The sequence below is a fragment of the Sciurus carolinensis genome, chromosome 2 (genome assembly GCF_902686445.1).
Source record: "Sciurus carolinensis chromosome 2, mSciCar1.2, whole genome shotgun sequence".
Taxonomy (NCBI): Eukaryota; Metazoa; Chordata; class Mammalia; order Rodentia; family Sciuridae; genus Sciurus; species Sciurus carolinensis.
Genome location: NC_062214.1, coordinates 30,299,471 through 30,325,322, shown reverse-complemented (window position 1 = coordinate 30,325,322; position 25,852 = coordinate 30,299,471). Strand labels below are relative to the sequence as shown.

The 25,852-nt window shown below is 41.5% G+C and overlaps 1 protein-coding gene across 7 annotated transcripts in view; it reads left to right on the top strand.

The window, feature by feature from the left end:
• Positions 1-25,852, top strand: part of Slc23a2 (solute carrier family 23 member 2) — a 107,379-nt gene that overhangs the window by 40,839 nt on the left and 40,688 nt on the right. For 5 of the 7 annotated variants that reach the window (XM_047541274.1, XM_047541278.1, XM_047541275.1 and 2 more), the window contains one exon: positions 11,032-11,290. In XM_047541274.1, coding sequence (XP_047397230.1) covers positions 11,183-11,290 — 108 coding nt within the window. In that variant the 5' untranslated portion in view covers positions 11,032-11,182. Of the gene's footprint in view, positions 1-3,269; positions 3,349-3,410; positions 4,496-11,031; positions 11,291-25,852 lie in introns of those variants that run through there. The other 2 variants (XM_047541276.1, XM_047541277.1) reach the window with 2 other exon arrangements.

Sequence of the window (25,852 nt, the reverse complement as noted above, 5' to 3'; positions counted from 1 at the left end):
TGGAGGAGAGAAGGTATGAGTCATTGACTAACAGAGGAAGGGTGGAGCCAGTTGGCACTGGAGCAGGGGAGTAGGGCAAAGCCATCTCCTGGATGTTACCTTAGCCTCCAGGGTTGCCACCATATCAGAAGGCAGGGACATTATATGCCATCTCATTTGGAAACCTGGAAAAGGAGAAAGCTTTAACCCAGGAGATTTCCTTAGCTTCCTCCAAAATGACCCTCAGGTGTGATCTTTCTGGCTTTTTCTTCCTGTCCCTTCTCAGAACCTGGAAGGAAACACATACCCAGCTTATACTTTCAAGAATTCTTGCCTGACTGGAGGTGGTGGTGCATACTGGGGAACTCAGAAAGGTGGGCAGGAGGATGGCAAGTTTGAGGCCTCAGTAACTTAGTGAGGTCCTAAGCAACTTGGTGTGACCCTCTCTCAAAAGTAAATGAAAAAAAGACTGGGAATGTGGGTCAGTGTTTAAGTGCCCTTGGGTCCAAGCCCCAGAACCAAAAAAAAAAAAAAAAAAGAGTTTTTATCTGGCCTTCTGCTTTTGCCCTTGACTTTTGTTTAAGGGTAAACTAACTTCTTTACCTCCATTGCTCAACTGTGTAATGGAGATTACAACCCCTCCCAGAATTTTTGTAAGGATTAAGTGAAATCATATTTGTATTTCTAGAGGTGATGCACTTATTTATATCTTGTCTTTAAAATTCTACACAACATTAGCTTTTCAGTGGCTTCTGTAGAAATGGTTAGGGATTAAAACATGGTATTCTTTTTTTTTGTCCCCTTCAGATATCCAGGTTTTATCTGGCTTATTTTGATATGCTCTTCCTCTTAAGAGAATAAGTCTGTAAACCAAGACAGTGAAAGACTGAGATAGCTCATTGGAATGCAGGGAAGAGCCTCTCAGTGGCATTACCTGGGGTGTTTGGTATGGGGCTCTGCTAGATTATTGTGATTAATTTTATGAACAAAAGACCACTCTGATGTGATTATGGTGGGTAGTCTCTTCATCATTGTGGAGGTGTAGGGAAAGCTCGATCCTTGTCCCTGAGGCCAATCCAATAATGAAAACATGATTTTAAGTAAAAAGGAGGTTTTATTGCTTTGCTTAGGAAAGGAGAAACACAGTGGATCCTGTCCTAGTGACTGATTCTCTCCGTCAGGGGTAGCAGACGTTTTAAAGAGGTGATCCAAAAGGAATACGGTTTCCTGAGACTAGGAAGGGAAACTCAGAGGAAGATTAAGGAGAAGAGATCAGGGAGGAAATCAGATCAGGAAGAGAAACAAACACATCCATTTGAAAAATAAGTCTCAGTGGCAGAGCAGCAAGGGCGATATTCAATGCATAAAGTGGACCACTGTTACAGAGAGTGGGGGGATAGGATATTTTGTTATTGATGTCATTTTGCCCCATTTTCTCACTTCTCACAGATTTTTTTCTGAGGGTGTTTTGAGTTTATGTTCAGCAAACAACCATGGTTTAACTTGGGCACTGGAATTATGCATTTGTGTTACTGCCAAGCTTTCAGACTTGTTTTGATTGATTCCACATTACAAAGCATTTACCTTGAAACAATGAGCATATCAGTCACTTTGAGTTGGGTAATTTGTAAAGAAAAGAGATCTATTTATCTCAGTTTTGGAGCCTTCTCTCCAAGGCTGCCCATGCTGAATGTTGTCATGAAGGGGTCATGAGTGAGAGGGGGAGATCACATGATGAGAAGGAAGTATGATTCAGGGAGTCAGGCTTGCTTTTTTTTGGCAGTGCCACGAATTGAACATAGTGGGTACTCTACCACTGAGCTGCATTCCCCACTCTTTATTTTTTGAGACAAGGTCTTGCTAAGTTGCCAAGACTAGCTTGGAAATGGGAATCCTCCTGCCACAGCCTCCTGAGTAGCTGGGATTAAAGGTCCCCAGACAGGCTTACTCTTTTGTGAGATGTGCTCTGAAGCTTTTTGTTCTGCTAAATTCCATTGCATTAAAATTTCTGCCCCAAATCCACTAAGTTAATTTCATGACCCACTATTGGGTACTAACTTGAGTGTGAGAAATAAGAGTGAGAGTTCTTGAATTGTTTTGGAGAAGGCTGCAGGACAATTGAGTATTTTTTAGTCACGCCCTGTAAGCATAGTTGTCATCATGAGATCTAATAATAACCACTTCTTACAGATCCATTCATTACTGCTCAGAGCTTTAAACGACATAATCATAGCTAGGATCAGCATCAGCACTGTAAGCTTCCTAAAGCAGGGGACTGTGTATTAGGTAACTAAGTAATTTTATTTGAAGGGAGTTGATAATATAAAGTCGAAGATATTTGTTCTAATAATCTTTTTTGTTTAACTTGGATTAAAAGTGCTTAGGTCACATGTTTATCATTTAACAGAATTTAGTGGAGCAGCCACAGTTTGACTGTAATCCCCTAATAATGGGGTTTAAGCACAGAACCACAACTTGGCTTTTAAAATGTGCTTTATCACTGAACCTGGTGGCTCTTGTTTTTGCCTTGGTAGAGACCAAAGTTTCAGCCGGCAGTTTGGGGTTTTGATGTTCTCATCCCAAAATCATCTTCTTAGCCACACTCCCACCTGTCTGGATAGGTTTGTGCAAGAGAAAATAGCTTTATCTCAGCCCAGGTTGCTTGCCCCCAGGGTGGATCTGAGGACCACAAGCATGAGACTATTTTTCTCTTTATTAAAAGTGTAGCTTCCCAGGCCCCAGAGCAGATCTATGAATACAAGAAGAATCAGAATTTGAGGAGGGACTTTTTTTTTAAAGTGGAATTATAGAAGTTTTCAAATTTCCCTTCTAAAATCAGCTTTGTTGAGGTAAGTAGAGTAAGTAGGTATGCATACAGGTGGGGTCCCCAGTGTCACAATCAAAGCATAGCATGCTTCCAACACTCCTGAGCTCCCTTTTCTCCCTTGGGAAGTCCTTCCTGCCTCTATTCCTATGCCTGGTAGCCCCTGACTGCATCCTGACCCTGCAGATTAATTCTGCGTTTTAGGAATCATCATGTCTTATTTCTGACTTCCTTCACTCAGTGCATTGCTGTGTGCTTTGTCCAAGCTGTTACTCAGGGCAGTGGTTGCTCCTTTCTATCACCAAACGGTATTCCTCTGGATGGACCCACGTTGTTTACCCAGTACCATTAGGTGATTCCAGTTTAAGGCTATTATGAATAAAACAGCTTTTGAACTTTTACTTACAAGTATGATTCTTAACTCTCTGATCTTTTCTCTTATCCTTCTTGTATCCTTTAACTGTAGGTTTTGTGCCTTGATCACATGATGGATTTGCAGTGTATTTGTTTTTGAAGTGCTAGGCATTCAGTGCTGTCTATTTGAGGTAAATGTATATTTCATTGGTATTTGTTGATCATCTGTTTTATGCTAACAGCTGGGAATATAAAGATGAATTGTATACCGAAGGGAGGATCATACACTTGGGGAGAATCCTTAGTGATTAATTCTTTCAGTGGTTGGGGGCTTTCTACCTTGTGTGCTGGGAATTCTACTAGGTGCTGACCATGGCAGTACATGTTTTTTAGGTTCTTTTCAGAATCGCAGGGTTTTAGTATTTAACTCTAGGAGTAGCTCCGTCCTCAGAACCTCTGTTTGGGACTGTGGTAGTTCAGCCCTGAAATCCTAGTGACTTCAGAGGGTGAGGTATGAGGATCCCAAGTTTGGGTCCAGCCTCAGCAATTTAGCAAGACTCTGTTTCAGATAAACAAATAAATAAATAAAAGAAGGGCTGGGAATGTAGCTCAGTGGTAAAGCACCTCTGTGGTCAATCCCAGTATAAAAACAACACAAAACCTCTATTTGGCTAATATCATACTTTCAAGTGAGGAGGCAGAATAAGCCACAGTGAGGGGTGACACTGATTCCTGGATAGGAGAGAAATGGCCAGGTAAAAAACATTGAGCACAAAAGGAATGACTACTGGCCGAATAGCTGATAAACTAAGTAAAATCAAAGGTTTTTTTTGCATGATTATGGGTGACTGGAGAGCTAGTGGCTCCATGTATTAGGAATTCAAAGATTCGTTAAAGATTGAATGTGTAACTTATGTACTTCTTCATAAGTTTCCCCAATTGCTCTTTTTCTACTTTGTCAGTCTTGTGTTTATTTTGAGGTGAGTTTTATTTTGAGACTAATGATGCCCTGTTTGCTGAAAGGTAGTAATTTTTAACCCTAGCTGCAGGGGAGCTTTAAAATAACCTAGATGCAAAGCATAATTTGCAAAATCTTGACTTTTCTCCAGTGTTTTCCAATAAGTTATTTTAGAACTTTAAACATGAAAACATTGCTCCACACTGTGGTGTCCTTAGCACTCAACAGAAATTTGCTTTATATTGTGTGTGTGATGAGTGATGCTGGAAAGGGAAGTGGCCACTGCCCTGGGTTGGAGCGTGAAGAGGAGGAAAGAACTGTGCTCTTGTGAACATCAGCAGCTCTTGGGGGAGAAAGTGAGCCCATTTTTTCGTTGCTGAGTAAGTAATTTTAGAAAATATAGAAGAGTATTAAAAAAAAAAAGTTGTGTTCCTGCCATTCAAATATTTGATTAGTGTTTTGTCATGTATACATACACACACTTTACACAGATACTGTGGGTTAGTGCTATACCTATATATTTTTTAATTGTATTAATTGCCTTTAATTCTTTTTATTCATGGCCTTATTTTTTAAAAAAAAATCAGCGTTTTCTACTCATTTCTTTATTGCGTTATGTACTTCTAACAGGAAACCTATCTTCTTAACCAATTTTTAAGTCCACAATATAATTGGCAACTGTATCACATGGTATATTATAGTGGGTCTCTAATACTTACTCATCTTGCATGACTAAAACTTTGTATTTGTTGAATAGCAGTTTTCCACTTCCCCCTGTCTCAAGCCCTTGGCAACCATCCTACTCCTTGCTTCTGAGTTGGGCTATTTTTTGTTAGTATGACGATGATGATTATTATGTTGGTACTAGGGCATTTTACCACTGAGCTACATCCCTTGCCATTTTTATTTTTTATTTTGAAACAGGGTCTTGCTGAATTGTTGAGACTAACCTCAAACTTGAGCTCTTCCTGCTTCATCTTTCTAAGTCATTAGGATTATAGGTGTTCATAACTGTGCCTGGCTGGGTTGGACTATTTTAGATAGCGCATATAAAAGTGGAATCATTCAGCATATGTCCTGCTGTGACTGGCTTGTTTCACTTAGCATAATGTTGTCCTTCATAAGTTTTTTAGTTTGCTTTTTTGCTTGTCATGAACATCTTTCCTTTAATTGGTATTTCTGTGCAGTCTTTTTAATGGCCACATGGTGTTGCTTTTTTTTAAAATTAATTAATTAATTAATTTTTTTGTGGTGCTGGGGATTGAACCCAGGGCTTTGTACTTGCAAGGCAAGCACTCTACCAACTGAGCTATATCCCCAGTCCCATGGTGTTACTTTTTATTATTGGACCAGTTTTACCATTCCCCCTCCTAATATTGGATGTTAAATTATTTCCTGCTTTTTTCTTAGCAACAAAGTTAGAATGCACAAGACACACAATTTTGTAGCTAAATCTTTGTGTGACCTAGTCATGATTTTAGAATATGTTCCTACAAGTGTTATATCCTCAGGAAAAATATTAAAAATGAATATGAATGTCTGTAACTCTCTTCAGATAGCCAAATTGCCTTCCTGTTATCAACTGAGTTTTCATTGGAAATGTATGAGTTTATTTCTTTACCATCTTGCCAATTAGACTATTTAAAAATAACTGACATAGATAAAATTGGTTCTTCATTAGTCACCTTGTGTGTTTGTGTCTGTGTGTGATGCTAAGGATTGAATCCAAGGCCTCACACATGCTGGGCGAGCATTCTACCACTGAGCTACACTTCCAGCCCCTCTGTACACTTTTGTTTGGTTTTAAATAAGAACCAGCACTTAGTTTTCTATGTGTGTTTGGATGGATTGATGATTTGAAATTTGTATGTTCTGCCCATTTTTTTTTCACATTGAGGGTTTTGTTTTCAGTTTGTTGATTTATAAAGAGTGATTCAAATAGTAAAGATACTTACACATACTATCTATTGTATTTTGCTCTTTAATTTTGTGATTTTTCTCCATACAGAAATCTAAACATTTTTTTATGTTGTAAAATCTATTAGCTTATTTTTCCTTTCTGTCCAAGAAAGGAGTGCCCCCATGCTCATATATGATCATGTAGCAGTCTTTTCTTTTTAAACCTAGGCCTTACTTTTTTCTGGATTTTATTATAGTGAACCTGTTGTCTTGGCATCTATCTTGAAAAATTCATACCTTGTGTATGATTTGAAGTGGCCTATGTCCTGCCCTTGTCAGCCTGTGGGTTTTTTGTTACCTGGTGTTAGTTTGATTTTGTATTTCTGTTAAACTTTTCTGTTTCTTGCAGCCTTAGATTAGGTTTCTAGCTGAAAGAACACATTCTTATTATTTTTCAGATCTTTGTGGCCGTTCTTGCTTATTCTTCCAGAGAAATTTGCAGCAATCCTTCCTGTCTCCCTTTGGGGTATTAATTGGTGTTTATTAAATCTTTATGATCATGTTTATTGGAAAGTGAACATCCTGGCAGTAGCTTTTCTTCCAGGACTATTGTCTCTGGTTATCCATCTCTCTTGTTCCTTAGTAATATTCTATTGTTTTCTTCATAATTTATTGAATTTTATTTATAAATATTCGTGATTATTATTGCCATTTTGGCATTTTGAGCAGAATTCCTTCCATTTTCATTGGGTTGACGGACTTTTCTGTGAACAACTTAGGTTTTGTGTGCCAGATGGTCTCTGTCATAGGTTCTTCTTTGTTGTTTTTCACAATGTTTTTAGAAATGCAAAATCATTCTTAACTGGAGACCAAGAGGCCAGCTGGTGGTTTGCCAGCTTCTGATATAGACCCTAAATGCTGGCATTTCAGAAGTGTTTGATTCAGTTCCATTGAAAGTATCTTGCTCATGTGTTTTGTAACTAGTTATTTAATTGCAGATTCTCTGATTTTTACATCTCTTGATCTAGTTATAATGTTACCAGAGTCTTAGGCTCCAACACATCAGGTCCAACCACTTGTTCCAAAAACCAAGCAGAAAAGTAATGGTAAAAAGCAAGGGAGTAACTGCAGTGTAGTTATGGTATAGTAACTACAGTGTAACTGCACTGGGAGGACAAGGGGGATCCGTGTTCTCAACCCTATCTTTGAGGGACTGACAAAGTCTTGAGGTTTTGTAGAGAGGGAAATGAGGGCAAGGGGGTTTGCACAGCTGGAAGCTTTGCACAGCTACTAAAGCAGATGCCTCTTGATCAGGTATGGTTTGGCCCATCATTATCTCAGGATTGGTGAGGCGAGGCCTTTGATTCATCACAAGATGCTTATCAATGAGATCTGTTGTTCCTGGAATTTAAGGTGATTCAGAGCACAGGAAACAGATGTGAAATGGAGGCAGAGATGCAGATGAGAGTGAAGACTCCCAAGTCCCTTTTAGACTAGCAGTGATGGTGACATCACGGACTTGTTCCTGATATTAATGTGCCTGCCCTGTCATGTATAGGTTTGATGTAGTAAGAGTGTTAAGAAGAATGACTGTTACATGTTAGATTCCAATACATCATTCCAGAATTTTGGAGAAACCTTTAATATACAAGCCAAGTTCAACCCTGGGAGCATAGGTCTGATAGTGAGACTCTAGATTCTGCCTCTTGCTCATGCAGCTGTCTGGCTAGCAGGCAGGTGGACATTATCCCTCTGTTTTGAGACCATCTTAATGATCCTGAGACACAATGATGAGGTGGTAATCAGGGGAGATATTGACAGGAGATACCCCAGGCTGCCCGTTTTTGAAAGACAGCATGTGCAAGATCTACGGGGTTAGAAGAGGGGCAGCACCTGCAAGGAACTGAAGTAGAGCACACTAGGGGCTAAAGCGAGACCTGGAGAGGAGGTCGGGAGGTTCCTTTCAGCCTGGTGAAGGAATTTTGTCATTTGAAACTAATTATGAAGCCATCAAAGAGCATAACATTTTGTAGAATGTTCTTGGTGGATGCAGAATGGACAAGTGTTTAGGGCCATCAAGGTGGAACAGGAAGATGATTTAAGTTGCTGGGGAGATGCTGCTGAGAGATGATGGTGACATATTCTGAGGAGTAGCCAGGTGGGTAGGAAGAAATGCGGAATGAGGATTTCCTGATCTGATGAGGGTGGGAACTCCTCATTTTGCCCCTTTCTGTTGGGGTAACATATCAATACTTCGGTGACCACCTCACAGTGTCTGAGAACCATTAAGATGGTTGCAATGTAGAGAAATAGTGGCCACCTGCCTGCTCAGCCAGATGGCTGTAGGAATAAGAGGCAGAATCCCTGGAAAAGGTACCACCCAACTGTCCCCTACCCTTGGAGTACCCTTAGGAATGACAAGGAAGGAAGACACCACCTGCAGGTCTTGCGGAGGCAGTGCTCACAGGCCAGCTGGCTTGGGCTTTGTTTGTCCATGGGGGTTATCGATAGCTGAGCATTGAAAGGGCAGTTTTATGTCTTTCTTGTATAAATAGGATGGGTGAAAAAACTGATTAAAGTTTGAATCCTATTCCACTGCTTTTGGCTGTGTAACCTTTGGTGAATTACTTTGCTTCTCTGAAGCTTGAGTTCTGCTTTTGCGGAGTTAGGGGGGCATAAGCATATCAATATCACACTCGCTGGCTAGAAATAATTGCCATCTATATAATGAGAGGTAAGAGAGGTTCCTGCCACATGTGGACACTTAGCAGGTAGAAAACCGCTGTTATTACTGCAGCTGTTACCATCATCGTGGTCTCTTGACCCCTCCTTCCCCTCTGTCAAGTGTTCAGGGATAAGAGTGCAGGTGGACTTGCTTATTCCTTTACTCTTTGCAGGGAGTAGGATGAGGAGGTGCCATGAGTTGGTGAACTCTCCCCAGATTTTCCTTCTTGTTTGAATATATTTGAACACAGACCCTAAGCTTCACTCTGCCCACTACCTTTTGCTTTCATCTTTGGCATTTTGCCTCTGGACCTTGGCATTTACCCACACAAAAGTTCATCTTGTGTGAATGAAACCTCTGATCTCAGGTTGATGCGTTGTTTCTGGCCTTGAGACTGTCTTCACCAGCCTTGTGGACTAGGGTGGTGGAATGCTCTCTTTTTGGGATTTGTAGCAGTTTCCAAGGATATATATTTTTTGTTCAGCAGTCACTGTCTTCCTCCCTTCTCTACCCCTATGGCTGTCCCCTCCCTGATTCTGAAGCCCTTTCCCTGCTTCCTTCCTCAGAACCCCTTTTCTGTGCACTGAGGATGTTGGCCTTTATGTGCTAGTAGCCAATAGCTGTCCCCCAGCCTTGATGGCCCAAAGTGCCTCCAGATCTTGCCATGTGTCCTCTGGAGAGCAGAATAATTCTGGGTTGAGAACTACCATTTTAAACAAGCATGGATATGACAGGAATGAAAATGTAAACGAGGAGAGCCCCCCAGAAGAATGTGCTGGGTGTGCTCAGCTCTCTTCTACTGAGGAGTTGATGCACCAATAGCTATTTCTTTTTGTTTTTCCTTTTTGCCCTCCGACTGTTGAACTCTCAAACTTTGCATAATTCTTTCTCTTTTCTTATCTGTTTGTAGTTCATTCCCCTCCCTCGCTCATCCACAGAATTTGTTGCATGAACAAGTGTCCCGTGAAGAATTCCATGAACAGAGTTTGCTACTTGTATTTCCACACTCCATGAACTAGTCTGTCTTTGCATTTGTAGGGCATTTTGGTTGGATTATTTGTTCTTGATGGAAAACTAATTAATTGGTGGTAAAATTTGACCATGGAATCTGCCCCTCCCACCGTTGCATGTGAGCATTTTTTTTTTTTTAAATGAAAATCCAGGCATACCTAGGCATGTTTTATTTATGTGTGCCAACCCACATCAGGATCCCTTGTGCCCTCTCATTTTCAAAGCTGAGTTCTCCAAATGCTGGTTAATCTAGGGTGGGTCACTTTTATGTTTTCAGGTCATACTTCATGGTTTAAAATTGAGGTTTTATTTTCTGCTGCTTCACTGAGACTTGGCTGCATAGACTTGTTCTTAGATTTTTTTCTTAGTTTGAAGTATTGTGTTATTTCTTTAATAAATGCCAGAGTCTTTCAGATTCTCTGGGCCTGTCAGATCCATTCTGGGTCTGGTAGTGTTGATCCCTCTCTCCCACCCTCCTACCCCTTCTTGTCTCTTGCCACTTCACCTTTCTTTTGGGGAGCAAGAGGGAGGGTTTGAATTTCTCTTTTAGGTTCATGTTGTCATTTCACTGATATCAAATTTTTGACTTATTTGTGGTATTCTGCCTATTTTAAAACTCACCTTGCTACCTTCCTGGAATTCTGTGTGACCATTTAATCCTAGGTTGGTTTTATTTCCTCTTCTTAATGCTTTGAATGCCTGCTTCTGCCTTTAGTGGGGCACATGTAGCAAATGTGCCCCACTAAATTGTTATTAGTGGGGCACTAATAATTTAGAATTATTTTGACATCCATTCAGTCATGGTAAATTGCCTGTATCAACATTGTTCAGTGTGGTAGCTGCTAAGCAAAGTGGTTATATAAATTTAATTAATTAAAATTCAATTCCTCATTTGCACTAGCTTCATTTCCAGTGCACATAAGAACCACAGGTGGCCAGTGTGACTGGACAGGGTAGATACAGAACATTTCTATTTCATAATGTTCTATTAAGTAAAGCTGTGTTGTGAGATATATCCTAATGCATGTCAGAGAAATAACAACTGTTTTTTTCTCCCTGGTATTGTGATATTTTTGATAATCTAGCTTAGTGGTCCCCCTCTCCAGGGGGCAGTTCAGAAGCACAGGGTGACTGTAAATAAAGAGAATGGGTACTTGAAAAGTATATTATTGGATGTTTACATCTAACTAATACCATTTTTTCTGTGCAGGGAACTAGATGATCCTGGGTCCTGGGTTTTGTGTGTGCTTTGAAGTGATTTGGCTGTAATCTGTCTTGCAGGTGCTAAGAGATGGTGCTCATGAGTTTCATATCCATCTGAGAATTGGGTGCTGCAGTCGCGGGAATTGCTGACTGATCCTGAGCTCCTGGCTTGAGTGGGCCTTCACTCCAGTCACGCCACCAGCCAGGCAGGCTTACTCAGCTTCTCTTGATGATGGGTATTGGCAAGAACACCACATCCAAATCAATGGAGGCTGGGAGTTCCACAGAAGGCAAATATGAAGATGATGCGAAGCACCCCACTTTCTTTACTCTTCCGGTAATAGTGCTTGCTCCCTGTCTTCATTCTTTAGATCACTCTAAAGTAGTTCTTGGTGGAGTCAGTATAAAACAGGCTTTAATATTTGTGTTTTCAATGAAGGTTGAGGACTTGAAATACAAGTGCAAAGACATTGTTTTTGAATTGAGGTCTTGCTCTCAACCTGGAGTCCCCTGCTGGGATGAACTCCAGGGAGGAAGCATGCATTGCTAATAACATTTTAAAACTGGCCCTGTGCTTACTGCAGGAAGTTGAAGGCTTAACTTTTTTCTCCAAGAATGTGCTGTTATGAAATAACATGTGATCTAACCTCTACTTCTGTTACAAGGTGGGGGGGCGAGTGGCATATCATTTGAAACCCAGTGCCCATGCTTCTTGTTTCGGCAGCAGCATCCAGGGTAGAAGTAGTTTTATCTGAAGAAGTGGTGTTGGTCAGATAAGGCTGATCACATCCGTTCATTATATTCAGTACTAATATTTTTCCCCAGATGACAGATTATGATTTGACATATATAAAGTTACTTAAAAAGTATTGGTTATGAAAGGGAAAAAACTCTTTGCAGAGGACTTGCTTTATGGTGTTTTTCTCTTAAGATCGGAAATATGGTTAATGGCAAGAGTACTTAGGTTTCCTTAATTCTAGAATTACTTAAAACTTGGTTCTGGAATTTGCCTTCTGTGGTGGGTGGTGCTCAGTAAAAAAGGTAAGGTGCTGATCTCTTAAGTATTGTGGTTGACTACTCATTCACATTTTGGTTTTTACCTTGGCTCTTAAAGAAATATCCACTGAATTTTACAAGTGGCATCACTATTTTCTTTTTGCCTATAAAGTGAAAATTATGAAACTAGATTTTCTATCATGTTGGAGGTTTAAGGTTGAAACATTTTCTAGGGAGAGAGTCTATAGCTTACTCATAGTCCAGTGTTCACGTTCAAATTAGATCAACTTTGAAGAGTGAAAAGGAGTCTCCTGCAGTTCTCTCCTGGCCTTTTTTTGCTTTAGAGACCAGCAGATTATTTACTCCCACATTTCTTCACTTCAGAGACAAGAACTGAACCATGACTTCACCTCCCACTTGCCTTGCCATTTTGGTCTAGGATTTTAGGTGAGGCTAATTTATTTTAGCATAGAACCGGTAATATTTTACACGTAAACTCACCAGCGTGTGTTAGCAGTTCTCATGTTCCCTGTTGTCTTTTGCACCCTTCTGATTCCCACTTAGTTCACTGTTCTTTTAAAACAGTGGTCTGTAGATGGTGATCCTTAGTCTTTGCCTCTGAAAAATTATTATATTTTGCTCTCAGCTTTTGAATGAACTTCTAACTATACACTGTTTCTCTTCCACTGCTTCCTGGTGCCCTTCTCAGGGCTGCCTTCTGGATTAACACTCTAGTATCTTCTACTTTATCTATTTGTGTAAAATCATGTGTCAGGTGGAATTTTTAATGTAATGATTACAATTTCAACTTGGTTCATTTCTGCTTACCTTTAGTTCTTAATTTCTTGTACATGTGTGTGGTTTTTTAAATTATTTTTTCTTTTCTGTATGTATTTGTTTTTTTTGGTTTTGCAGATTTGTTTTTGTAGTGCTGGGAATTGAACCCAGGGCCTCATGTGTACTAGGTGTGCACTCTGCCCTTGAGCTTTGCCCCTAGCCCTTACATGTATTTGTTTTTAAATGTTTTTTCATTTAAAACATTGAGAGCAGTAATATACCTTTTTTTTTTTTTTAAATAGTACCTAGGGGTTGACCAGGGCCCTCAGATATGCTAGACAAGCTCTCTACCACTGAGCTATATATTCTCAGCCCTTTTTTATTTTTTTAATTTTGTTTTGAGACAGGGTCTCTCTAAGTTGCCCAAGCTGACTTTGAACTTGTGATCTTCCTATCTTTGCCTCCCCAGTAAAAGATTGCTGCCAGGCCTGGTTACTAACATACTTATTTTACAGTCTCTCTATTTGTTTTCTTTTCCTTTGGAGCTTTTTGGTATTTTCTTCTCTCTCTGTGATCCTATAGAAAACTATAGGAAAGTTCAAAGGCACTTTCCTGCTGTCCTGTGTAAGTCCATGATCAGGTCTTACAGTGGAGACTTCGTTCTCTTCCCCTGGGAGAGCTAACGTGATATGAAGAAGTGTGAATCCCTGCCAGGTTCTGGTGTTGGGCATTGAACTAGTTTAGGTCCCACTTGAGTAGGTGTGTCTGGGAGAGGGAGTTCTGTACCCTGGCAGAGCCTGAGGGCTTCTGGGTCCAAGCCCAGCAGGTTCCAGCATTAGCCCCATTTACCAATCTTTTTTTTTTTTTTTTTTTTTTTTTTTTAAAGCTTGCCTATTTTGGGGTTTCCTCTCCATCACCGTTATATTTGTAAGGGTGTGGTTGGGAAGGCACATTCCTCAAAGCATTAATGTCCAGGGCCACCATTACCAGGAATCCTTGCAAGTACAGGGGAACTGGGAGTGTGGTAACCCAGGGTTGGATATAAATATAATGTTGATTTAGCACTAGATGTTTAATTAAGTTTAATTGAGAATGTTATAGAATTTTTTATCAGGGTTATAAAAAGAGGCATTAAAAGGGGGATGAAAATAGTTTTAAAAGTCATGGTAAATTGAACTACAAAGAGGAGTAAAAGAATTCAAATCATGGAACTCAGAAATGCCAAGGGGAGTGTGAAGGGTTGCCCCACAAGCCACCAGGATGACTTAGAACCAGGGGTGCTAAGGAGGGTTTTAATTGAGCTCCTTGAAAGTCTGTGAAAAAGTAGAAGGTGAAATGAAAGAAGGAAATCACTAAAACAAGCCTATCAAAAGAATGCTTATGAAGAAATAGTTCACGCAGTGAAGTTTGGGGTAGTGGGAAGTTTTGCTAGAAAATGGGTTATAATGAGAACAGGAAGGCTGTACCGCCCATATTTAATCATTAATGAAATTGCAACCCTCATGAAACTTCAACATCAAAAAGACCATTTTGAATGACTTACTAGTAGACAGGACAGAAGTGGAAGCTAGGAATGAATTAATGTGTTCACCATCTTTCGGAGGCATATGTGCATCTATTCTTCATTTAGTCATAAGGTCCAAACACTAATTTCATAGAATCCAACAGCCTTAGAGCTGAAAGTGACTTTAGAACTCTCCTAGTGGTTCTTTGGAAGGTAAAATGCAGGTATTTGCTAAAAACATTTAGTTCACAAGACTTGTTTAATTATGTAAAGTTCCTATCAGTCAGATCACATAAGGCTCTTGACCCCAAGGAATTCTTAGGCAGGAAAGCAAGATCCCAGCTGCCCCTAAGCAACCTTGATAGAAAGTGGGGGGTGCTGATCATACTGATTTTTTAACAGATATTCTTGGGGATGGTTTAAGAGTGAACTGAAGGCATAGCTCAGTGGCAGAGCAAGTGCTTAGTGTGTGTGAGGCCCTGGGTTCAAGCCCCAGCATGCTGTAAGAGGTAGCCCCTTTATCTGTACATAGAGCTTTATACTCAGCTTTCGAGTAGTGAGTGAGGCAGAAGTGTCAAGTCGACAATTCCAGCACAGTGAAGTGGAGCAAGCTCTGCAGTAGGGGTTCCTGTGGGCACCACCTGTGGGACTGAAGGCCCCTTGTTTGACTAGTTTGAGGACAGATTAGGATAGTAAGAGTTTGGGGGCAAGGGCAGTACCAAAGACCTGGACTCAGGTAGGGGCAATAAGAATGGAGTTGAGGCTGATGCAAGGGGTGCTAAGATTGGGGGATAAAAGGAGGGGAAAGTTCATAATGCCTCTGGAGATTTTTCTGTCGGTACCTATGTTAGCCAGTGGCCAGCACCAGGCATGGTTCCTGCTATGTTTTGGATCTGGAATATCCCCCAGAAAGCTCATGTTTTGAAAGCATGGTCCCTAATACAACAAGCTTCAGAGGTGGGGCTTGTAGGTAGTGAGTGGGCTATGAGGACTCTGACATCAGTGAATTGATAGCTGAATGGACTGTGGGAGGGGGGACCTAGCTGGAGGAGGGAGATCACTGGGGCATGCCCTGGAAGGTTTATCTTCTCTCCAGCCCTTGTGTTTACTCTCATTCCCCCTCTCTCTCTGCTTTCTGTCATCCTTGAGCTGAGCAGCTTTCCTCCATGCTCTGGCATTGGTCAGCCATGGACCAAGACCTCTGAAACCGTAAACCAAAATAAATCTTTCTTCCTCTAAGTTCTTGTCAGGTATTGTGGTCACAACATTGAAAAGCTGACTAACACAGTGCTTTTGCAGAAGATATGGAATCTAGGGAAAACCATAAGTTCAGGGGGTGGGAGATGGGAGGTGATGGTTTTCATTTGAAAAGTTGTGGATTTGAATAGATAGGAGTCTTTTGCAAGTCCAGGTTCTGTTGTAGCAGAATTGACTTCTTGCAATGGCAGGAGGAGACAGACGTTAAATAAGCAAATATATGAATCTTATGGCAGCCACTGGCCAGTAGTATGAAGAGAAGTAAATCAGGAAAGAGAGTTAGTAAAGGATAGATGTGAGGTCAGTTGGATTATATGGTACCCGCTGGCTGTGCATTAATTTTTTTTAAAGTATGTATTAGTGTCTCCCCAAATCTATCCTATGGGGGAGACAGACAACACACAGTAGAAATAAATCAAATGTGCAGATGACATTAGATGTAAATATGTACTTCAGAAGAAGCAGGGAAGAAGATTAACATGTTGAAAGTTTGAGTAACCCAGAAAGACTGCACCATCAAGGTGGCATTTGAGAAAACGTGTGGAGGAATAGAGGGAAGCCTGTCATGACTCTGAGGGCAGCAAGTGCAAAGATCCTGAGTTAGAGAGGCAGGTGCCTGGTGTGTTAGGCAGCAGGCTGGAGGGGTGGAATCAGCTGGAGATTATTAGGCCTCAGAGTCTAGATCAAGGTTTTGACTTTTTCTGGATTGTGAAAAGCTGTTGGAGGGTTTTGATTCAGGCAGAGAGTAACCTGCTCTGCCTGGCTTTAAAGGATTCCTCCAGTTGCTGAGTGGAAACAGGCTGCAGAGCAGAAGCAGGAGAACAGGCAGGAGCTGACTCCACAGATAGGAGCTGATGCTCTAGCCAGGGTACTAGCCACATAGAGGTTAGAAGTAGCCAGCCCTGGAGAAGAACTGGCTGCTGGGTCAGACAAGGATGGGAACAAAAGGAGGAGGTAAGGGTAACTTCCAGCCATTTCCCCAAGCATCTGAAAGGGTGGGTTGGTCAAGTACTGAGATGAAGAACACTGTGGGAAGACTGGGTCGAAGGAGGGACTAGTTAGGAATGCAGTATTGCCTGTGGGGACATCACTTTCAGGGTTAGACAACAAGATTTGAGATTATGGTGCTCAAGGAAAAAGTGGCTGGGAGGTAGCAGGGTGGAGATGGTTTTTAAAGCCAGGGAACTGGACAGCAGCACCAGTGGTATATGTTGCCAAAGAAGAGAGAGATCTGGAGACTGAGAAAGGACCAGAGAAGGGGTCAGGCTGGGAAGTAAGGCTGGTAGGGTTGCAGAGGAACCAGGAAAGCTCTCTCTTGGAAGCCAGTGAAGAAAGCTTGTGAGCATGTATCTGGAGCAGGATTAGGGTTGGCTGTTGGATTTAGCTCAGTGTGTGTTGGGGGTGGCAGTCTGCTTTACCAAAGAGGGCAGTGGAGGTGTGAGCATGTGCAAGAGCAATTGTAGTGACATGGACCCTGGGTCAGATAAGGAGGGAAACCAGGGTGATGTGTGACTCGGGACAGTGAAATGCACTGAAGTCCAGGATTTGACAGGCGTGGTGGGGTCAAAGAACTTTGAGAATTAGGGTCCTTGGGGTACTGAGGAGGAAAGAGTCAGGCAAATGAGGAACAAATGAGGTACATCTGACCAGAATTGGTGTTGGGTTGGATGTGGGTGTTGTGACGTACCAGAAGTCAGGAATGGCTTGCAGGGGAGGAATCAGGCACCTGAACGTGTTGGTGATGCTCATCAGTGAAGTGAGAAACAGTGCACAGAGGGCTTTTTTGTTGTGATGTTGTTGTGGGGAAGTAATGCACTGATACACTGTGGAGTTAGACTCTGCTATTTTGTGATGTTCATTTAGTCAGAAAGTATTGATTCCTCTGCATCTGAACAGTCTTTTCCCTCTTGTTGCCTTCTGTCAGCCAGACCTGGGAATCCAGGTCACAGGCAACTGGTCGTCCTGTGGCTGGTGTCACATGTGAGCACTGTTTACCTTGCATCTTCTAGCACGGAACAGTTTCCTAATTTACCTGTTAGGAAGAGAGGGGCTGAGAGAAGTCAATGAAGAGGCTGTTTAATGGCAAGCAGAGGAATTGGGGGCCATGTGTCCGACTCTACTTGGCAGTCCTGGTTCATACCTGATGTTCCTGTGTATTTATTGATACAGTTTGACCTTACTCACAAGGGTGCTGATTTAGATGACAGTATATGACCACCTGAACTGCAACCCAACTTAAGATATGAAATAGCTGAAAACCTTTTTCTGCCCTTCAGGAGAAACTTTTTGAAAATTCTTCTATGATAAGACTTATGTGATTACAAATTTGGAAAATGCAGTAAAGCATTAGGAAGAACATTTCTGAATTGGATAGTTATGGAATTGATCAGGAAGCAGAGGTATATCCCCTCCCTCTGCCCTTTGTAGTTTTAACAAATAAAAGTTCATGAGGAACACCCTACCCCTGGAGAGAGTGTGGGGAGGAGCAGCGGTGCCTGGAGTGTGACCACTTTAAAAAGAAGGGGCAAGACTCTCCTGGAAGTGATTCCAGGAGACCTGAGACGCCTGCTGAGCAGGCAGGAGTGAGGGTTGCAGATGGTGTGCCCGGAGCCCACTGTGCCAGGATGGAGCAGTGGGCTGAGGCAGATCCCCAGGCTAGACTCCAGGGCTGCTTTCCTTGTCCCCTTCTCTGTTCTTTCTCCCCTTCCTTTCTCTTTTAAGACAGTCCACCTTGGCAGACATGGCTCGGGGTGAATGAGGATGCCATTTAATAGAAGCTTTGATTCCTCTAAACTCCAGATTATGTGATGGCAGATTCGAATGTTTTCCTTTTTTTTTTTTTTTTTTTTTTTTGTACTGGGGTTTGAAGCCAGAGGAGTGACATCCCCAGCCCTTTTATTTTTTGTTTTGAGACAAATTCTCACTGAGTTGCTGAGGCTGGCCTCAAACTAGCGATCCCCCTGATTCAATCTCCTGAGTAGGTGGGATTACTGGCACGTACCACCACGCCTGACTGAATATTTCATTTTGAGCAATTAAAAACTGGCAGAAAGGTTTTTTACCCTCCCCCACAACATTTTTTTTTTTTAAATATTAATAGTATTCTGAAAACCAAACAGGGAAGCCCAGAATTCGGTCTTGTAACTTTGACCTGGTGCCCTGGGGTTCCTTCTGATGCATTCCTAAGTAGAAGGTTATATTTTAAAGTTGAAAGTCTCAGTTGGGTAGTAATAATAGATGTCTTAGAGAGTATTCTCTTTTTGTAAGAATAATAAATCTTGGGATTAACAGTGTGATTCTGAGAAGGGTCTGAGTGTGAAAGGAGACCATTTCCTGGATTCAGCCCAAAGAACTGGTATAATTCTCCTCTTTCTGTAAGAAAAGAATTTGAGTCTACTGTGTAGTAGCTATGGTTTAGGGAAGACAATGCTCTTGAGAGGTCAAAATAGAAGAAACAAGATGATCATCAGCCTTTTCCATTAGAAAAATAATTTTTGAAAAGGAATATACCAATATGTGCTTTGAAATAAGAACATCAAAAAACTGAGATGCAAATGAAGGATTTTATATGTGGTAAGAGATTCTATTCCTTATCCCTTCATTCTGTTTTCAATGTTCTTAAATTTTTTTCTGTTCTGGTTTTGAGGTTTCATATAGATTCTTACGTTGCAGCTGACTTTAAATTTGAATAGAGTTTTGGTAGTTTTAAAATGAGAGATGTTAGTGTGCATCAACATACCTGTGTCTTTTTTTGGGGGGTGGGGGTGGGGGTGTGCCAGGGATTGAACTCAGGGGCACTTAACCACTGAATCACATTCCCAGCCCTATTTTGTATTTTATTTAGAGACAGGGTATCACTGAGTTGCTTAGCACCTCACTTAGCACTCTTTTTTTGAGACTGGCTTTGAACTTGCAGTCCTCCTGCTTCAACCTCCTGAGTCACTGGGATTACAGGTGTGCGTCACTGATCCTGGCCACATACCTGTATCTTATTACTCTGCTTTTTTTTTTCCTTTCAGTATTTGAGAGTGAACCCAGGGATTGTGTATGACTTGAGTTCCATCCCCAGCCCTTTATTTTTTGAGACTGACTCTCACTAAATTGGTGAGGGTAGCCCCAAACTTGAGATCCTCTTGCTTTGGCCTCCTGGGTACCTGAGATTACAGATGTCCACCACCGCACCTGACTGCTCTTGCTCTTTTTACCTAATGATATGTGTGGATGTTGTGTGTGTCCCTGATAGCATATGGTTAGTACGTTGTTAGTTCCTGCTGTAGGAAAGCAATTGTCAGGAAGTTGACTTTAAAGGGGCTCTGTTTGGATTCTTTTTTATAGCTGCAGAGCAATCCATAGTACGAATATACCATCATTTATTTAATTCCTGTTGATAGCTAGATTGTTTCTGATATTTGCTATTACAAATAGCACTGCAGTGAATAACCTTGCATGTGAGTTGTTTCACTCCTATGTAATTGAAGGATAACTTTCCAAGAGTGGGATTGTTGGTCAGAGGGGGTATACTCTGGAAAGTGGAGGGGTGCCACCAATTGCCTTCTGTTAAGCTAATTTCATCAGCAGTCTATGAATGCCTGTTTCCCACATACTTGGCAGTAGAATGTGGGGTCTCAGCCAGTTTAATAGGTGGAAAAAGCTTCTTATCATGGTTTTAACTTGCATCTTATGAATGAGGTTGAACATTTGAAAAGATGGGTCATTTACATTTCCGTGGTTGTTTTCCTATTGGAACGTTGACCTTTCTTACTGGTTTATCAGAGAATTCAGCTTGGTATCCACGACATGCTTCTGTCACCTCTTAGGTGCCCTTAGTATCTGTTCTGGAATCAGTTGAGGATCTGGTGCACAGGGACATAGTCTTAGTCTGTTTTCTTTTGTTAATAATGCAATGCTGCAGACTGGGCAAGCCATAAAGAACTAGATTTTGGCTCATGGTCTGATCTGAGTTTCACAGGGCTATGTCTGGTGATAGCCTTTTTACCTACAGAATCTGGAAGTGGGGCAGAGCGTCACATGACTGGTACTGGGAGTGCCAGAAGCCTAGCAAGACTGGCTTTTGTAGTAAACCCACTCTTAAGATAATGCATTAATCTGTTTATCACTTGAATGAGTTATTCATTCATAAGGGCTGGGCTCTAATTACTTCTTAAGAGGTAGGACCAGGTGGGGCCTTTAATATTTCATAATGGGAATTAAATTTCAACATGAGTTTTAGCGGGAGCAGATCATATTCAAACCACAACAGACATCTCTAGTTAACTGCTTATAAGCCTCACCTGAGGGAGATGTTGATCAAGTGCTCAGCCCAGTGCCTGTCTTGAATATGTACCAGGCAGACGCTAGCCACCCCAACGCCATCCATTTTGGGCTTCGTGTGGGAGCAGGAAAACAAACTACGTGGTGTTTTCATTGTGGGACAGTGACAGGCACACCACCCCATTCAGTGCTAAGGGCTAGGATTCAGGAAGTGAGCACCTTCTGGCTCTTCTCAAAGGGTAAGTGGTGCTGGAGGCTAGGAGGGGGCACACCTGGAGCTCCGAGGGTGCTCTGGCTTCTGCACCTCGAGGAGTCCTCTGGAGGAGTTGGGAGCTGGGCAGTGCAGGTACAAGGGGCTAAACTTCTGGGATCTGTATGCTTTTGGCTGCAGTGTCGGTTGCTCCAGATAGGTTTCCTTGCGTGTGGCCACTGGGGGTGTCACATTGGGGCCATCTTGTTAGAAGAGGCAGTGAAAGCAAGATTTGGGGTGTTGGTGCATCAACCCACTTCAGGGCAGCAAGTGGTATGTTAGAGCTATGAATTGCAGCTTTCAGGGTGTCCTTATCTAAGATCGACAGCCTCTGGAGGTTTGGCATGTGTTGCATTGTGCTCACTTTGAGTTATTTTTGTTGGTTTGGTTTTTGGTTTGCTTGTTTTTGTGTGTGTATGTGTGTTTTTTTCTTTTTTCTTTTTTTTGGCAGTGTTGGGGATCAAACCCAGGGCTTTGTGCATGCTAGGAAAGCCCTCCATGACTGAGCTTTGGAATTTCCATAATATTGAAGGCAAGTGAAAGATTGTTTACATTCATTAAAAAGGGGCTTGGCGTACAGACTGAAGAAATACTAAGTCTTCATATTTTTAGTTTTTATTCAAAACACATTTTAATTTAGGATAGATTTGAATACCAGAGGAAATTGTCTTTGTGTGTATCAGCTGGCAAGGGGGGGGTTAAGAATTGTGTGTGTGTTATCTTTCTATTAAAAGAAATCAAAGCTGTTAATTTGGGGAAACTTATTACTACTCTGAAAGTGATTGGCTTAGTGTAAAGTGGTTCACGTATAGCTTCCAGACATGTCACTGTGGTGGGTGGATTATGGAGGATCCTGAATAGGTGGAAAATTGAGTTCGGAATCCTTTGATCAGAGACGTGGGGCTTCCAGGTGCCTCTGCCCTCTGCCCACAGGAGCACCTCCTGCATCTCAAGAGAACTGCTTCGGAGCAAACCCACCATTGGCTTAGCTTAATAGAAATAAAGCACTTGAGCAAAAGAAGACCCATTGCTTGAGCCATAGACTCACCCCGACCTCCCCACCCAGAATCAAAATAGCACTGTGTTGGAGAAGACAAAATCAAGCAACAAATTGAAATAAACCTGCTTTCAGAGCTGATGCAGTGACTGCATAGTAGTGGTTTGGGAGACAAAATTTAAAGCCACAAGTTTGGTTTCAAACAGTTTTGGAGGGAAAAAAGAACATCTTGTTCCCAAAAGGGTTATAAATAAATCATCTACTAATATTTTTATAAAAACTTGATCAATTTCCTGAGAGGAGAGGTGCCAAGTTTCTCCTCTGCTATCTATGTTGCTCCTAATAGCACAAAGTAAAACCAGACTTCATTAGTTTAGAAAGCTTTCTAAGGCATGTTTTATTTCCTGGTTAAAATAACATTTAGAGGTTCACAAATGTGAAACTTAGATATTATCAGCAACATTTTTCATCCTTTTCCCGTAAAAGAAAGAAACCAACCCAACGCCTTTCTCAAAGAACTTATTTAATATTTGATTTTATTCCCCCCTAGTGCTGGGGATCCAGCCCAGGGCATCTTACCATTGAGCTACAGTACTCCCAGCCCCAACATTTGATTTTTAAAATTAAATTTCATGTGCTTTTGAAAAAAAGTACATCCTTGGAATAAGTGGATTTCATCAACCAAAGGAAACAATATTAGTGAAATAGATTCATATTTTGAATAGAAGTCCTTGCCTTTAAGAACTAAAATTTAGGCAGCTCCTTGAACATAAAACAGAAGTTGAGGGCTCTGCTTTAGAAACCACAGGTTATTTAGTCAGTAATATTTACAGTTAAGTAAACTTTCTGGACTCTCCTGGGAAAGAAAACTTCCTTTCTGGGGTGATTTCTTTGCTCATTACACCAGTCTCTTTGGAACCTATACTGCTATCTGCCCAGCCACCCTCTGCCCCAACATCTGGGCCAGGGCTGGGGTGTTGTCCGTTGTACTATTACAGTGTCTGCTCACTCACCCACAGAGCTGCAGGAGCTATAGCTCCCATCCAGGCATCCCCACCCTCCATCAGTCCTTGTCCTCTCTCTCTTGAACTTTGCCTTGGCCACCATTAAGGCCTCAACCCAGGCCACTCTCCTTGTCCTGAAGAGTCTGTCTGCCTCTCTTCCTGTTGTCTTCTTCCTTATTGCCTGGGACCCAGGATTTGTTGAATGAGTATGCAAGGCTTTTTTTGGGCTGGAGAGCATGTACATCTTATTTATTTATTTGGTACTGGGGATTGGATCCAGGAGTGCTTTACCACTGAGCTACACTCCAAGTCCTGTTTTGCTTTTTTTCCCCCCTGAAGACTGGGTCTTGCTAGTCGCTGAAGCTGACCTAGGACTTGGATCCTCCTGCCTCAGCCTCCCAAGTCACTGGGATTACAGGGGTGTATCACTGAACCTGGCAGTGTCTGCATTTTATAGTACTTAATTCATATGTGTGAGCAGAAAGATTCAGAGCAGTAACAAGTGCTTACTCTTGCCAAAATCTGTCTTCCTCGGTGCCATATAAATGTAAAAAAAATTTATTGAGTGAGGTTTGCATAACATAAAGTTAACCAGGTGAAGGTGAACAGTTCAGGGACATTCAACACAGTCAGTGTTGTGCAACCACTACCTCAGCTAGTTCCAGAACATTCCCATCACCCCCAAAGGCACCCCATACTCAGGGAGCAGTTGTTTCTGCAGCAACCCAGGATGAATGCAGGGGAAGGGTAGTCTCAGCTCACACAGGACTCAAATCAGACCTGGGTTTCTCTGATTTATTAGCTAAGTGCCTTTGTTTTAGGAGAGCTCACCTGCATGTGCATCCCTCATGGCTTCTCAGTGTGTTGAGTGCACTGTGACGTGATGTGGAGTGTGGTCCCCGCTGCAAGTTAGTTTCCTGTGAGGATCGGACCTTAGGTGGGAGCGTGTATCCTGCCAAGCAGCTAGTTTTATAAGGAAAACTAATACCACGAACCTAGTTGGCTTGTATACAAGCTATAACATGATTTAGAAATCATTTTAAAAGGAGATCTTTATTTAAGACATTAAGAAAATTCTGCCCCGTAGGAATGCGAGATCTCTGGAATACTTTAAAACCAGCCTCAGACGTGAGTTATAATCTTTATGACCTTGAAAGAACCATTTAATTTTTTCACTGCCCTGATTTCTTTGACTAGAAGTTAAATAGATTGGAACTTTCTCAGGACCTCCTCAATCTAAGCTGTGCTGCTTAGACATTTAGTCTTTTTAATTTCTTTTCCCTTGTAGAAATAAATTGTACTCATTACAGAAAATTACCAAAATAAATAAAGGGGAAAAGAAGGTAAAAAATTCACAACTACTGATTAAAAAACAACCGTGCTAATATTTCAGAGTATGTCTTTTTTATTATTGTTTAAAAAAGTAATGTGCAAATAATGTATGGATACATACTGATTATAAAAGACCCAGACACCTAAGAAGGCTTCAGAGGAAGAAGTGAAAGGTGTCTGCCAGGGGCATCCTTCCTACTGGTTTGTGATTTTTCTGGATCCTTTACCTAAAGTGTTTGAACAGGTAGGCAGGTTATTAAAACTTTTTTTTTAAAAGCACAGTTGTGATAATTTATGCTTATTTTATGACAATATTATCATATTATCATCTTTTCCACATTGTTGGCGTTCATTCTTTTTTAGCACATCTGCTTTATAGCTAAATATTATTCTCTAACTGGGTACACTGTAATTTAACCGTGTCTGTCTCTCTCTCTCTCTCTCTCTCTCTCTCTCTCTTTTTTTTTTTTTTGGTGGTACTGAGTATGGAACCTAGGGCCTCGGATGTGTTAGGCAGGTGCTATAGTACTGAGCAAATCCCCCAGCCCAAAATTTTTCTAATAGATAGATTGTTCCCAAGTATTCAGTAATTCAAACAGTGATGCAGTAGTTAGCTTCAAACACACAAGCCCAAGGAATGGATGTTTCTGAAGAATGAGTTTGTATGCATACAGTTGCTGGATCCAGGAAAACACCTATTTTAAATCCCTTCTCAATATTACCTTTCACAGAGACCATTCCACCAATAACGACTCTCTCCAAGAACATAGGACAATTGCTGTCCCCTACACGCTGGTCAACACCAAGTTCACCTTTTAAATTCCCCCTCAAATTTGTGTTTAAAAAATAAATTTTATTTTACATGTCATTTCTATATATTCTGGGTATAAATAAATGGTTTATAACTAGTTGCTTGTTATACTTGGTTAGTGCTTACTTTCTTTGGGTTAAAGCCTTTGTTTTCAATTTTGCTTCTTCAGCAAAGATTGCTAGGAATGGAAACATTTACCTGAAGAGTAAAAATATTAACATTCCTGCTACCAGATGGTGGAACCCAAGGGCAAGCAGAGACAGGGCCTGTGACCTACTGTTGGGTGTCAGATGTCTCCTTTGAATTTAACCCAGGATGGGTTCTGGTCCTTACCGGGGAGACCAGAAACTGAATCGTAACTGGCATAAACACCAGGTTCCCACCCATCCCCTAGTGCCCCAAGCACCAGCAGGCTAGTCTACTTAATAGCAGTGAGAATTAACTTACTAGCTTGCTAGCTTTTATTTTAGGGGAAGATCAAGGTTCCAGTTCCTTTAACTAGACATTCCTCTGTCCAGGGCAGCTATCAGGTGGTTTCTTGGGAGGGATCTTCATGGAGGTGACTTTAGGGTACTCTTGCTCAGTGATGATGACCTGGTCATCTGAACAGCAGTACTAGCCTCTCTGAGCCTCTTTCCCTGTCCTGAGATTTCTTTGGGATGTTCTATTTCTGGTCTCCTCTGACTGAGCTCATGTGGGA